The following is a 14,962-nucleotide window of genomic DNA, read 5'->3' as shown; positions in this document are numbered from 1 at the left end:
TACCGAGCGCCGGAGATAAAGATGCTTCTGCCGGGTCCCGAGTCTCGCCTGACCAAGCCGAACCGCCGACAGAGAGAACATCATGACCACCACAGAGGGGGTGCTGGTAGGAGATCCCTCTCCCCTATACATTGTGTGCCCGTAGTTAGGGACAGAAACGGTGATTAGCACCAAGCAAGTTGTAAGCCGCTCAGAGACCCCAACTATGGGATTAGAGCGGGGTATTAAATTGAAAGCATAAATAAATAAATAAATAAATAATAGGCCACACCCAACAGCAAAAACTCATTAGCCTATTAGGCCACACCCCGCCAGCACAGCTCATTAGCACATTAGGCTGCACTCTCATGTTACCAGAAGTGTGGTTATCCAGCCACACCCACCTTTTGCTTGTTATTCTGTTTACCTTGTTTTTTGTCAAAACCCAGGGCTTTTTGCATGTTAGGCCACACACCCCTAATTGTAGCCAATCCTAATGGGTTTGTGCTGTTGGGTGTGTCCTATTATGCTAATGAGTTCCTGCTGGGCGTGGCCAACTTGGGAGCCAGCCGGAACTCCGTTCCTGTGCGTTCCTGCCCAAAAATAGCCCTGCCCCTAGCAATCTAAACAAGTTGCCTTCTTTGTGGCAATGAAGTAGTTCTGGAGTTGGCCACAATGAGGAGCTCCCTCCCCCCAATGACCTGGAGGGTAAGGTATTTTCGTCCAAGCCAGTGACACAGTTTACTTGGCTCAAATCCAACAGGCTTCCTTTGAAAACAACAGAGGCAGAGGCATGCTAGACAAAGTCCATCGTTTTGGCTCAGGGATTCCAAAAACAAGTTCTATGGAGTTTCTCTGTTACTCTGCTCTTCTTCCAAGGAGCTCAGGATAGCTAACACAGTTCTCCCAGCCTATTGCAAGCTTGGTTAGCCTAAGGTCACTCCAGAAACTGTCCTTTAGCCTTTTGGCAAGTTGTTATTAGTGAGTCTGTTAACTACACTTGTTCCGGTTAAGTCCCAATAGCCAGATTCAAGAGAGGTGGATATTGCTTCCAAACTAGTGATGTTCCCAAGTAAGGCATTTTACTTTCCTCCATAGGCATGAACAAATCACTCACTTACAAGAGAGCAATTTAAGAGAGTGCATTTGAAGACACTGTTTGAAAAGGACTAAAGCCTGCTCCCCTGACTGTGGCAATCCCAGGCACTGAACACATGAAGCTTCCGTATAGTCCCATATACTGCGTCAGACTCCTGGTCTGTCAAGGTCTGTATTCTATGGCCCCTTTTGCACTTTCCTTTTAATCCATGTTCACCACGGTGGCCTCCAAGCAATCCTGCACTAAAACCGAATCCAACCTTCTTTTTAATCCAGGTTTTTTCTCCCCATTCTGCAAGAAAATTGAGTTCAACCTTCTTTTTATTCTGGGGTTTCCCCCCATTCTGCATTACACTAACTCCCTTAAGTGGTCAGCCTGGTTGCAGCCTGCTGTTGCCCCGGGTTATTTGGATGCTGTTTTGCCATGGACTTTAATTGCCTCAGCTTGAACACTGGGAAAATCTGGAGTGGGAGGCAAATGCTGAAAGGACCTATGTGGCAGAAGGTACTCAGGGTACCAAATGGGGGCCTTTCCCATCACCTGCTACCTGGGATTGAACCTGGGGCCTTCTGCGTGCAAAACCATAGCCCCTCCTCCTAACCAAGCAAGATCACATATCAACAACTCTGCCACTTCATCTGCATAACCCCATTCTGGGTTCTGTTTCCTGGTCACACTGACACAGTGTTGGGAATCTGAATGTTTTATACATGACTGTGGCTCAAGTGGTTAAGACGCTGAACTGCAGGCCGTGGAAGGTCGGTAGTTCAGTAGTTCAAGACCCGAGTTGCCGCATGACGGAGTGAGCTCCCGTCTCCAGTTCCAGCTCCTGCCAACCTAGCAGTTCGAAAGCAAGAAATTGCAAGTAGATAAATAGGTACCACTTCGGTGGGAAGGTAACAGCGTTCCGTGCGCCTTGGTGTTTAGTCATGCCGGCCACATGACCACGGAAACGTCTTCGGACAGCGCTGGCTCTTCGGCTTTGAAACGGAGATGAGCACCGCAACCCTAGAGTCGGATTCGACTGGCTTTCGAGCAAGGGAACCTTTACCTTTACCTATCTAGATATTCTGCTGTGGGTAACAGGGATGCTACAACCAAAACAAGTAAAGACTCTAGACTCATCCCTGAGGCAAGAGGTAGTAGACTAAAAGAGGGGGGTGGGAAAAGCTCTTGGAGAATACTAACTTGGGTGAGCTAGAGGGTGGGAAGCAGCAGATCCTGTAAAGGAATTTTCTACAATAAACCAGCTGCAAGACAACCACACTACTGGCTCTGATGACAAATCGCAAAACTCAAGACTGCTACATTTCAAGGTTGGCTGCAATTCTATTTCTGAATTGAAGTGGGGATGGGGGGGGGGAGGAAGAGAGTGAGAGAGACTGGGGACATAGAACACCTGCTGTGCGGGAATTTAATATCACTCAGTTCCATCTCGCTTATTCACAAAAATAGTCATCACATGTGTGGTACGAAAAAAGCCAGATAACAAAACATGAAAAATCCCCGATGATTCATTTCGTATTCCCATGTTTTGTTTTAACATGAAAACCCGTGATTATTATTATTTTTTTGTAACTATACCTTCTTTTCTGTCAGGTTCTTAATGCATTCCAAATAGTGATGTCTCAAATAAAACGTTTACCCATTTTTGAGAAACAAGCATTCAGTATTGACACAATCCTAAATCATAACATGGGAGAAAGTTCTGGAAATTCCACACATTTGGACTCTGAGCAGCTCCTCTTCAGTGAAACCAAAATAATGCTTTTTTTCAAATGACACTTTTTCAAAAAGTACAAAATCTGCATTCAGATAAAATTACAGGAATACCATCCAAATTAATGTAAGCTAAATGTGGTTGGCTGCTAGCCCCCTTTCACGTGGAGAACAGCACTAGAGTCCATAAACACCTTTTCATCTAGTAAAACTGGCTATCACGGGTGCCAGCAACTAGCCCCTTGTTACCTATAATTCTGACTAGCGGTTGGTGCAAAGTAGGTTTTGTGAAGGCTTTAGAGAGTGAATGCAGCATTTCAATTATACAATTGTGCTTGTTTTGTTGTTAAGAATAACCTTTTTGCAGCTTATTCAGAGAAGTATGAGTATTTGAACAAAATGAATTTTTGCTTTACCTTGAGATAATGTAAAAAATATTTTATTCATACATTTTGACTAAAACGGCTTTATTGTCACATTATTTCTGATCTCTGCATACAAAACAACTGAGTTTCACGCTACTGTAATCTTATCCTGTACATCATGGGTATCGATACTCCAAAACTACCTTTGATGCTGCACTGGCAAATAGGAGGCTTTCCCTTGAGGCTCACCTAACATTGACTTTACTGTCCTTCAGGCACCAGGCCAAAACACTCCTTTTTACCCATGTGAGGCAAGGCCTCAGAACTGGGAAGGGAAGCTGAGTGTTCCTGACCCTCCCAGTGCTCAATTCCTACAAAGGTTTTAAGGCAGTTTTTAAGGTCTGAAGATTGTTCTGCAAGTGTTTTAAGGCTGGTTTTATGCCCCAGCTTGTTTTAAATAGCAGCCTGAATAGCCCAGACAGGGTCAACCACAGTTAGTACTTGGATGGGAGACTGCTCAGGAACAATAGGGTTGGTACATGGAGGAAGGCAATGGCACACTACCTCTGCTCATCTCCTCCCTGGAATGTCCTGTGGATAGGGTCTCCATGAGTCGGTTGCGACTTGACGCATATTGTTCTCCTCCCCTCGTTTTAACTATGGGTAAGTTAGGAGCTGTGGTGGCTCAAGTGGTTAAAACGCTGAACTGCAGGCTGTGAAAGGTCAGTAGTTCAGCAGTTCAAGACCCGGGTGCCGCAGGACGGAGTGAGCTCCCGTCTCTAGTTCCAGCTCCTGCCAACCTAGCAGTTCGAAAGCAAGAAATTGCAAGTAGATAAATAGGTACCACTTTTGTGGGAAGGTAACAGCGTTCCGTGTGACTTGGTGTTTAGTCATGCCGGCCACATGACCACAGAAAAGTCTTCAGACAGCGCTGGCTCTTCGGCTTTGAAACGGAGATGAGCACTGCAACCCTAGAGTTGGATTCGACTGGCTTTCAAGCAAGGGAACCTTTAAATTCTTCTATGGTTGTTTCTATGATTGCGCTGTATTGTTTTTACGTAGCAAGTTGCCCTCTTGAACAAGTCAGAGGAGGAGGAGGAAAAGAAGAGACTGGATTTGTACCCTGCCCTTCACTCGGAGTCTCAGAGCGGCTTACAATCTCCTTTTCCTTCCCCTCCCCACAACAGACACCCTGTGAGGTAGGTGGGGCTGAGAGAGCTCTTGAGAGGACAGCTCTGACAGAACTGTGACTGACTCAAGGTCACTCAGCTGGATGCATGTGGAGCAGTGGGGAATCAAACTCGGTTCTCCAGATTAGAGTCTGCTGCTCTTAACTACTAAGTCAAACTGGCAGCATATAAAAATTCTAAATAAGCGGTGGACATTGCCTGAAATCTCACTCCACACTATGCCAACAGAGCCTCAAGAGTCAATGTAATAAATGGTCATCCTCTCCATTGGAGTAGCATACAGGGCAAGAGGACAGGAAGGGAAACATTTATTAATGTGCTGATACTCTGGCTCTTCAGAGGCTTTATCCCAATATAAACTTTTTGATACCAAATCCATTGGCATCTTCTGGAAAGCCTTATCCATTGGCATCATCTGCTTGGGGGGGGGGGAACAGTGGGAGGACTTCTGGTGTCCTGGCCCCACTGGTGGACCTCCTAGTGGCACCTGGTATTTTTGGCCACTGTGTGACACAGAGTGTTGGACTGGATGGGCCATTGGCCTGATCCAACACTGGTTTCTCTTTATGTTCTTTTGTTAACACCTTATGGAATCAGGAGTGAGGTGAAAAGTTACACATTTTATTATTTGAATCCACTTTAGCTTACCGATATCAGGATAATGAAGACTCCCCCACTCTATAAAATAATCTTAATAAGAAAGGCCAGTGAATTGCAAGATGCAAAGAAGAGATTTATTTCTTAAAGAAGAACCAGGTAACCCCTCTGGAGTACCACACTAAGGCGCCTGAGCAATCATTTGCAACACTGGGGAGCCACCTGCTGGTAACTCAGAAAATCAATTAATTCAATGTAGAAGGTTTCGCTATCAGCACCCTAGCTGGACCAAGGTCAAAAAATTTGCCTGCTTCACATTTCTTTAAATACACTGAGCTAAGCCAGCCACTTTCTGTGGAATTTTACAGGCAAAATATCAGTATCATTCACACTAACCGCAAAGTAAGATCAGTAAGACTTTCTTCTTTGCAGTCAAGTCGCACTCAACTCATGGTGACCTTGTAGGGTTTTCAAGGCAAAAGACAAACAGAGGTGGTGAGCCATTGCCTGCCTATGCGTAGCGACCCTGGACTTCCTCAGTGGTCTCCCATCCAAATACTAACCAGGACTGACCTTGCCTAACTTCTGAGGTGCGAAAAGATCAAGCTAACCTGGGCCATCCAGGTCAATGTAGCCAATACGACTGCATGGTGTTAAAGGAATGACTGTGAGCAGTGTTCCCTCTAAGCTGAGTTAGTGTGAGCCAGCTCACAGTTGTTTAGCCTCTGGCTCACACATTTTTGTCTCGGCTCAGGAAGGACGGATCCAGAGCAAACTCGCTCGCTCACAAGTTTAATGTCAGTAGCTCACAAAGTAGAATTTTTGCTCACAAGAATGCGCGGCTTAGAGGGAACATTGACTGTGAGTACAGTAACAACTTTGCATGTGCCAGAGTTTTAATGGACACCTTGGTCTTCACCCACAGCCTAATATTAAAGCAAACACATTAAAGACTGAAAGTTAAATTTCCATCTAGAAACATAAGAACATAAGAACATAAGAGATGCCAATGTTGGACCAGGCCAAAGGCCCATCCAGTCCAACACTCTGTATCACACAGTGGCCAGAAATACCAGTGCCATCAGGAGGTCCACCAGTGGGGCCAGGACATTAGAAGCCCTCCCACTGTTGACCACCCCAAGCACCAAGATGACAGAGCATCACTTGCCCCAGAGTCCCTATCTATACCTTGTGGCTAATAGCCACTGATGGACCTCTGCAACATTAGTCTCAAGATACGAGAACAGCGTCACAAAAGATGAAAACAATTTATGTATGAAAACAATTGAGTCTCAGTCTGTATTTAATGTTGTTGGATTGAAAGGTCTGGGAGCATTCAGTGCTGTAGTACAGATGAAGACAAATTGATAGAGACCTGACCGAGGATTGGAGCCCAAGTAAACAGCTGTGTACTTATTACTCTTACACTCTACATCTCTTCTATGAAATGGTGTACTTATTGCACTTGTATTCAACTTTTTCTACAGTATCACTCTACTCTGCTCTGGTTATACCTCACCTAAAGTCTTTTGTTGGGTACTGAGCACCACAATTTAAGAAGGATATTGACCTGGAACATGTCCAGAGGAGGGTAACGAAGATGGTGAGGGGTCTGGTGACCAAGTGCTATGAGCAGTCGGGTTAGAACAGATAAAAGGAAGTCCTTCTTCACCCAAAGAGGGATTCACACATGGAATTCACTGCCACAGGAGGTGGTGGCGGCTACAAGCACGGACGGCTTCAAGAGGGAATTGGATCAACATATGGAGCAGAGGTCGATCAGTGGCTATTAGCCACAATGTATAGGTAGGGGCTTCACATTTCTTTAAATAAACTGAGCTAAGCCAGCCACTTTCTGTGGAATTTTACAGGCAAAATATCAGTATCATTCACACTAACCACAAAGTAAGATCAGTAAGACTTTTTTTTTTTTGCAGTCAAGTCGCAGTCGACCCCATAGGGTTTTCAAGGCAAAAGACAGAGGTGGTTAGCCATTGCCTGCCTCTGTGTAGCAACCCTAAACTTCCTCAGTGGTCTGTGATCCAAATACTGATCCAAATTGGTCTGGGACAAGTGATGCTCTGTATTCTTGGTGCTTGGGGGGGGGGTCAACAGTGGGAGGGTTTCTAGTGTCCTGGCCCCACTGCTGGACCTCCTGGTGGCACCTGATATATTTGACCACTGTGTGACAGAGTGTTGGACTGGATGGGCCATTGGCCTGATCCAACATTGGCTTCTCTTAGGTTCTTATGAAAGGTTGAAGGAGCTGGGTATGTTTCACCTGGAGAGGAGATGACTGAGAGGTGATATAATAACCGCCTTTAAGTACTTGAAGGGCTGTCCTATAGAGGATGGTGCGGAGTTGTTTTCTGTTGCCCCAGAAGGTTGGGCCAGAGCCAATGGTTTGAGATTAAATAAAAAGAGTTTTTGGCTAAACATTAAGAAGAACTTCCTTGGACAGCTAGAGTGGTTCCTCAGTGGAACAGGCTTCCTCGGAAGGTGGTGGACTCTCTTTCTTTGATTTCTGAATAGAGGCTAGATGGCCACCTGACAGCAATGGTGACTCTGTGAACTTAGGCAGATCGCAAGAGGGAGGGCAGGGAGGGTTGCATCAGTGCTTAGTTCTCGTGGCCCTTTCTTACATGCCCAGGGAGATGCTGATCACCACTTTGGGTTCAGGAAGCAATTTTTCTCCAGGACCGTTTTGGCCAGGGATCCTGGAGGAGTTTTTGCCATCTTCTGGGCATGGAACAGGGGTCACTGGGGTTGGGGGGGGGTATTTGTGAATTTCCTGCATTGTGTAGGGGGTTGGACTAGATGACTCTGGAGGTCCCATCCAATTCTATGATTCTATAAACTCAGGTGTCTTGGAGGGCCCTCATCCAGACACTGACTGGACATACTAAGCTTTATGCTGCGTCATGTACCTTCAGACGTATTATACCTTGGCCCACTGACCCATCTTAAAGTACATGGCACAGTTTTACTGCTGAAGCTTAGCAAGCCCAGTCCTGTAAACTCCCTGGAAACACAAGAGCCTTCTCACCCCTTAGAGGGAAAACATGTGTAATGAACAGAAATTTAGACATGATGAACAAACCATTTTTTTTTCATGATTGGCACAAACTAGTTTAGTTGGAGGACTGATGTGAGACTGAAGTCTTCAAATAACTATTGAGTCAAAACTGCCAAACGCAAGTGACTTGATAAATGGAGATTAGTTTCTTTTCCTAGTAACTTGGATTTGTAAACAAATATCCTGGTTAGGAATCCCAGTTTTTGTTGTTGTTCAGTCGCACAGTTGAGTCCGACTCTTCGCGACCCCATGGACAGGATCCTGCCAGGCCCTCCTGTCTTCCGCTGTCCTCTGAAGTTTGCTCAATTTCATGTTTGTTGCATCTATGACACTGTCTAACCATCTCATCCTTTGCCGTCCCCATCTTCTTTGACCTTCAATCTTTCCCAGCATCAGGGTCTTCTCCAGTGAGTGCTCCCTTCTCGTTTGGTGGCCAAAGTATTTGAGCTTCAGTTTCATTATCTGGCCTTCCAGGGAACAGTCAGGGAACAGGAATCCCAGTTACTAGGAAACTAATCTCACTTTATTAAGGTGCCTGTACAAGGCAGACTTGGAGGCCAAAATGGCCTGGGGAAAGGCCACGCCCCCCCAAACACCACACCCCCTCACCCAATGGAGAGCTGAAGTGCTACAGCCATTTTCCTCCTTGCCAGCTCCACCATAAGGGCAGGCAGGCACTGGTGGCCCTCCATGGCAGAGGCCCACTAGGATTTTCCCACTAAAATAAATGGACCTCATGATTAACTGGAGCTAAAGTGTTTTTTCATTCTCAGTGTGCTGCGTGGAGGGGGGAGCATACAAGTCTGACAATTAGCCCTGTTCATGCCTGGCACAAACTCTAGTACATTCTAGTTCGGGGAGGGGCTGTGGCTCAGTGGTAGAACATCCGCTTTGCATGTAGAAGGTCCAGGTTCAATCCCTGGCACCTCCAGCTAAAAAAATCAGCTAGGAGGAGAAAGACCTCTGCTTGAGAGCTTGGAGATCTGCTGTCAGTCTGAGTAGACAATACTGACCTTGATGGACCAATGGTCTGATTCAGTATAAGGCAGCTTCATGTGTTCATAATATCTGGATTAAGATTTTCCATTAACGTGTTTTGTTTTTTCTTAGAATAGCAAAGTATGGGTCAACCACCATCACCTCCCTGTCTATACTGATGAATATTCATCCCTCCTTCACTGCAGTTTAAAATTGTTTATTTTTCCCTTTAAAATGATTACAGAGAAAACCATGTTTGGTGTAGCGGTTAAGTGCGCGTACTCTAATCTGGGAGAACCGGGTTTGATTCCCCACTCCTCCACTTGCACCTGGCTGGATGGCCTTGGGCAAGCCGTAGCTCTGATAAGAGCTGTTCTTGAAAAAGGGCAGTTTCTGTCAAGAGCTCTCTCAGCCCCACCTCCCTCACAGGATGTCTGTTGTGGTGAGGGGAAGGGAAAGGAGTTTGTAAGCCGCTCTGAGACACCTTTGGGTAGTGAAGGGCGGGGTATAAATCCAATCTCTTCTTCTTCTTCATGAATGAATTATAGATCTTTATGGTTTCTCATCCTCTGAAACATGGGCTACAAAGTCCTAGGGCCAAGATTCATTATGTTAGATTAGGAAACCTCTGTCTGCGCACACATTTTGCTCGAAAGTCAGGTGTATTTTAACATGCATCTGCCTCAACCCAAGTTTATACTCAACAGAATCAGATTCTAACAGCTGTTTCAAAATAGTACGTTCCCACACACTTGTTTTTCTGTTGCCCCCTTTAAGCATTTTGAAAACAAGAGAAACTGATTGCTTCCTTCAGAAGAAAAACCACTTCCCATAGATTACAGGCTACAATAATAATAACGGTGCCTAATTTGCCAAAGTAGTAAATGCATTAAGCAAACAAACATCAGAAGGAGGCATTTGTTCCTATTAGCTGCTCAGAAACCGGACTGCCAAGAAAAATAGGAGAGTTTGAGAACAACCTTGCGAATTCTATTCCTAAGGCTGATGGAAACCAGAAGCCTTTTGCAGAGACTTGCTCTCTGAGAAAAGTTATGCTTTTGCAATGTTTGAGCACCACCCAGTAGCCAGCAGATGAAAGAGCATACATTACGAACAATACTATGGTTTAAAAAATGAACATGCAACATCGACACAAAAAAAGGAAGATGTTTCAACGGGCAGCCAAGGAAGTCCAGGGTTATGACGCAGAGGCAGGCCATGGCAAACCACCTTTGAACATCTCTTGCTTTGAAAACCTTATGGGGTTGCCTTAAGTCTGCAGTGATTTGACAACACTTTTCACCACCACCACCAATGGGGCGCTGGTTGAGAAACAGGAAACCAAACTAGGCATTGGCTTCTCTAGAGACATTTTTCAGGGCAGTTCAGCCTTTGCAGTGGGTGGACCAAGGAAGCTGCAAATCAGTGGCTGTGTGGCAACTGAACACACATATTTGTATTTACTAAAACGTATTTATTAATTAAAACATTTATAACTGCCTTTCCACTTCATTCAAAGATCAAATGACACCAAATGTAAACATATGTCCATACGACAGATAAGAAATTCACTTATGAAAAGAAGGTCACCACACCTTAAAAAGGATATTATAGCTTTTGAAAAAGTGCAGAAAAGGGCAACTCGAATGATAAAAGGGTCGGAACACTTTCCCTATGAGGAAAGGTTAAAGCGCTTAGGGCTCTTTAACTTGGAGAAATGACGGCTGAGGGGTGACATGATTGAGGTTTATAAGATTATGCATGGGAAAGAGCAGGTAGAGAAAGAGGTACTTTTCTCCCTTTCTCACAATACAAGAACTCGTGGGCACTCCATGAAATTGCTGAGCGGTCGGGTTAGAACAGATAAAAGGAAGTTCTTCACCCAAAGAGTGATTAACACATGGAATTCATTGCCACAGGAGGTGGCAGCGGCTAGAAGCATGGACGGCTTCAACAGGGAATTAGATAAGCATATGGAGCAGAGGTCCATCAGTGACTATTAGCCACAAGGTATAGATAGGGGCTCTGGGGCAAGTGATGCTCTGTCTTCTTGGTGGTTGGGTGTGTGGGGCAACAGTGCGAGGTCTTCTGGAGTTCTGGCCCCACTGGTGGACCTCCTGATGGCCCCTGGTATTTCTGACCACTGTGTGACACAGAGTGTTGGACTGGATGGGCCCTTGGCCTGATCCAACATAGGTGTCTCTTATGTTCTTATGTTAAGCAACTGCTGGGAAGAGGTGTCTTTCCTACGTGGGGCTTTCAAGTGGATGGGTAAATCCTACAGTGGTTCTATACATCACCGTAGCCATTCACTGGCAAATGTCCATATTCTAAAAACCATGGTCACTACCAGGCTGTCAACTATCCAGTTCCAAGAACCATTCATATGTTTCTAGAGATATGACATAAGCCAAATTACTAAGGGGCCAGCCCCCCAAAACCATGTAGCCTCTTATGTGTGTGGGAGGCAGAAGAGCCAGTTTCAGGCTCTCATGTGCTTAACACATACATATTCCATGAAACCTGCAGGCACATGTGCATACTCTTGCCTGTATGGCCTGTCTGGTGCTTCTGCAGCAGACAGGCTCAGCATGTGCTTTGGGTTATGTGTAAGGTTCTGCCGATGCACAATGTGAATTGCCTGTAAGAAATCTCAGAGTGCACAGCTTTGCTTAGATGCCATTTTATAAAATGGAACCATAAAGGTCTTTTCTGCTGTTAATTACATCTTTGCTGTGAAAGGCAACACATAGATTGGGTCAGACCATGAGAGTAACTCCATGGATGCTGAGGGTACTTCCTGTTTCTTCCTTCCCACACCGGCCTCCCTCATCCTCCTTCATCCTGCCTCTGGAAGCCACCTTAAAAATCAAGGAACCTTCCGGAACGCCAACATGCGGTAGAGGGGGTTATAGCTAGAGCAGGGAATTGGAAACCCTTTCTGTCCTTGTGCAATTGAAAACATCTTCCATTTATTCATGGGGCTATCCGGATACTGTCTCCGTTTCGTTTTTTTGTTTTCTTTTTTTTACAAACAACATAATAATTTGGCTGTCAAATGATCACTTAGAAGCCAGCCTCCGAGAGAACTTCTGTATATGCTTTCTTCCACCTGTGCATATACAAATCCCCCGGTAGAACACAGCTAATTCTGGAGAAGAGAAGCCTTCAGAGAGACGGTTTCACTCCAATTAGTATGAAAAGTAGCTCTGTCAAACTGACAAATAACTCTTGTTAATATGTAAAAGCTCTGCTACAGTATTGCATTTACAGCTCCTTGAGTCCCAATTTTGAACTTTAAAGTGGTATGTGAACACACAAGAGGCACTTGCTGCTAGCCGTGAAATAGTTCCAAATACTTTTCTTATTAAGTAAAGCAATTTTGGTATCTTTGGGAACTTAATTAGACATTCATTTATACCACTGCTGACATGAGTTTTAGTCACTCGATCGGGACAGCAATTTCAGCATGGAATTGTTGAGCCCATATTTGGTATAACTACTAAACACATGTTTATAAAGAGAAAACTAGGATGTCTGGGGATAAGAAAATCTCTTATTTTTTCGCCGTCCAAAAGCTGTTTTACCGAGTAAAAAATTCAAACGTTTTAACAAATTATGTAACAGTGAAATGCTTTACAACTTGTATCCCTGGGAGACAGATGTTGTTATTGCATCTAATCTTATTAGTTACTAGGATGTTAAGAATTTCCAGATCCTAACACAGGCTCAGAGAAAAAGTTTTTAACATCTTAGACACAAGATAAAAGCACGAAAAAGACCAAACGTTTCCTCTTTTTACACAGTTGGGCAGTATCCTACCACTCTGTGTGCAGAAGGTACAGTTCTTCAGCGTCTTCTCTATTGCCACAATTCTTTCTGACTCCTGGAGGTATCAGTTGGGGGTAGAGATGTGAAAGCCCGGAAAAAACCCGGAAAAATTCGGGAAAACCCCGTTTTTTTCCTGAAGCCTTTTTTTGTTTTTTTCCAAAAAATTGAAAAAATTGAAAAAAGAAAAGAAAAGAAAAAAATTGATTATGGAACGTTTTATTTTAACATGATGAATAAAATATTTTAAGACAAGGTGTTCAAATATTTTCCAAATCATTTCTAAAATATATATATATATATGGTATCAGATTGATCTAATTTCTGTGCACTGAGGACAAGCAAGTCCTAGGTTACAAACTGAACCCTCCAATGCAAGAACAAGGTGCATTTCTTCCTTTAGAAGGTGCAATTGTCAGAAGAAAATAAAAAAGTTTCAGTTTTGTTTTTGCATGTGGGTGGGTATTCTGTTTGTAATAATTGTTTGGATACACTATATTTTTAATATGCTAGTTGTGATAATTTCATGCCAAGTAAAAATGTCCATAGTCATATTTTATGTTCCTAAAGTAACGTGCGTTGAAACTTCGCGAAGGTTGTCGTGTGCGTGGGGGGGGGGGGGGGGGTCTTGGGACCTGCAGGGAGGAATGGCTGTGGGGGGTGGGCTGGAGTAGAATGAGGAGGGACAAGGAGTTGAGCTTGCTCCTCCTTCCTGTTCTGTACACGCAGCTCCGCTCAACGAAGGAGGCAACTTCATCTCCTTGACCCTCCTTGCTCCAGCTGCCAACCATCATGGGTATTCCTCAGCGCATGATGATCAGGCTCATTGTATTCCAAACCATTCAGGTGGTTTATTCTTTGCATTCATTTTCAATCCGCTTAGCATACTGGTTTCTATGGCGCAGCACTCTCCAGAGGTGGAACAACAGCCATGACATGGTACGGAGCTACCAACAGACTAAAGTTTGCTACAAATAACAAAATGATTGATTTCCAGGTTGTACAGGAGGCTTCAGAGGAGTACCAAAGCTTGAGGAACCCCAAACTCACTCCCATAATGACAAACTAGTCTGCCATTGTGTGTGAACATGACTATGGTCTACACAACCCTCAGTTCACCAGATTCTAATACAACAGCAAACAATGATCTGCCACAAAAAAAGGAAGTGCGGGAGGGAAATTGGAGCACACGGAGGAGGGAAGAAAGAAGTGAGAGCGCCTGACTGTGGCTTGTCTTTATGCGGAAGCTAGCAGAGCAGCTAATGCAAACAACAGTTTAATATGATGTCTGCACAGAACCGCCTAAGTGTAGAAGGTGCCATACAAGAGTTATTGCTTAACAGAAGTTCCGTGTAGACATTAATAATACTCATTAGACACCCAATAGCCCTCTGTACTAAATTCTGCAAAGAGAATGAACAGCAAAACTGAAATGCAGAAAGCCTTCAAATGCTATGGCAGAATCTTGCGACAACACTCACCCATCATTGGAACACGTCAAAAACTCCTCCTTTATTTTGGGATGCCAGCAGCCTGAATTAAGCATTGCTGTGTGCCCCTGAAAATGGAAACAGAATGAAAAGCACTGCAGCAACCAATATTTTAGTAGAACCATTGATCTGCTCTCCCCATGCTTTGGACCTTTCAGTCCACAAGTACATTTTGGTCATTACTGTTAACCACACTGTTAACCACATGAAGAACACATGAAGCTGCTTTCAGGCTGACTACTCTGACTGGCAGCAGCTCTCCAGGGTCTCGTGTGCAGGCCTTGTTCAAAAATAATTTGCATTATAAACGTTATAAAAATACATTCAATGAGAACCATAATCTCATAAAGTCATAGCAACTGCCATGGATTTCCAAGGAAAGGTCTTTTATACAATCCACTGGCTGATCTTTTTGACTGGAGATGCTCGGGATTGAACCTGGGAACTTCCGCATACCAAGCAGCTGTTCTACCACTGAGCCACGGCTCCTCCTTAGTCCAAGATTATGATTCTTGGTTGCTTAGGTTTAAGGATTCTCAACTCTTCTGGTCCAAGTTATACCTCCATTCTCCCCCCCATTATGTCTACACAAGTCACGGTTGTGCTATAACAAACGAAAGCTATTTAGAAAGGAAGGAATC

At 44.4% G+C, this 14,962-nt stretch overlaps 1 protein-coding gene across 1 annotated transcript in view; it reads right to left on the bottom strand.

Moving 5' to 3' along the window:
* Positions 1–14,962, bottom strand: part of WDR70 (WD repeat domain 70) — a 161,566-nt gene that overhangs the window by 96,617 nt on the left and 49,987 nt on the right. The window contains exon 9 of the mRNA XM_015420162.1: positions 14,313–14,389. Coding sequence (XP_015275648.1) covers positions 14,313–14,389 — 77 coding nt within the window. The remainder of the gene's footprint in view (positions 1–14,312; positions 14,390–14,962) is intronic.

The sequence above is a fragment of the Gekko japonicus genome, unplaced genomic scaffold (genome assembly GCF_001447785.1).
Source record: "Gekko japonicus isolate JY-2015 unplaced genomic scaffold, Gekko_japonicus_V1.1 scaffold86, whole genome shotgun sequence".
NCBI classification, from domain to species: Eukaryota; Metazoa; Chordata; class Lepidosauria; order Squamata; family Gekkonidae; genus Gekko; species Gekko japonicus.
This window is presented reverse-complemented; position numbering and strand designations above follow the sequence as displayed.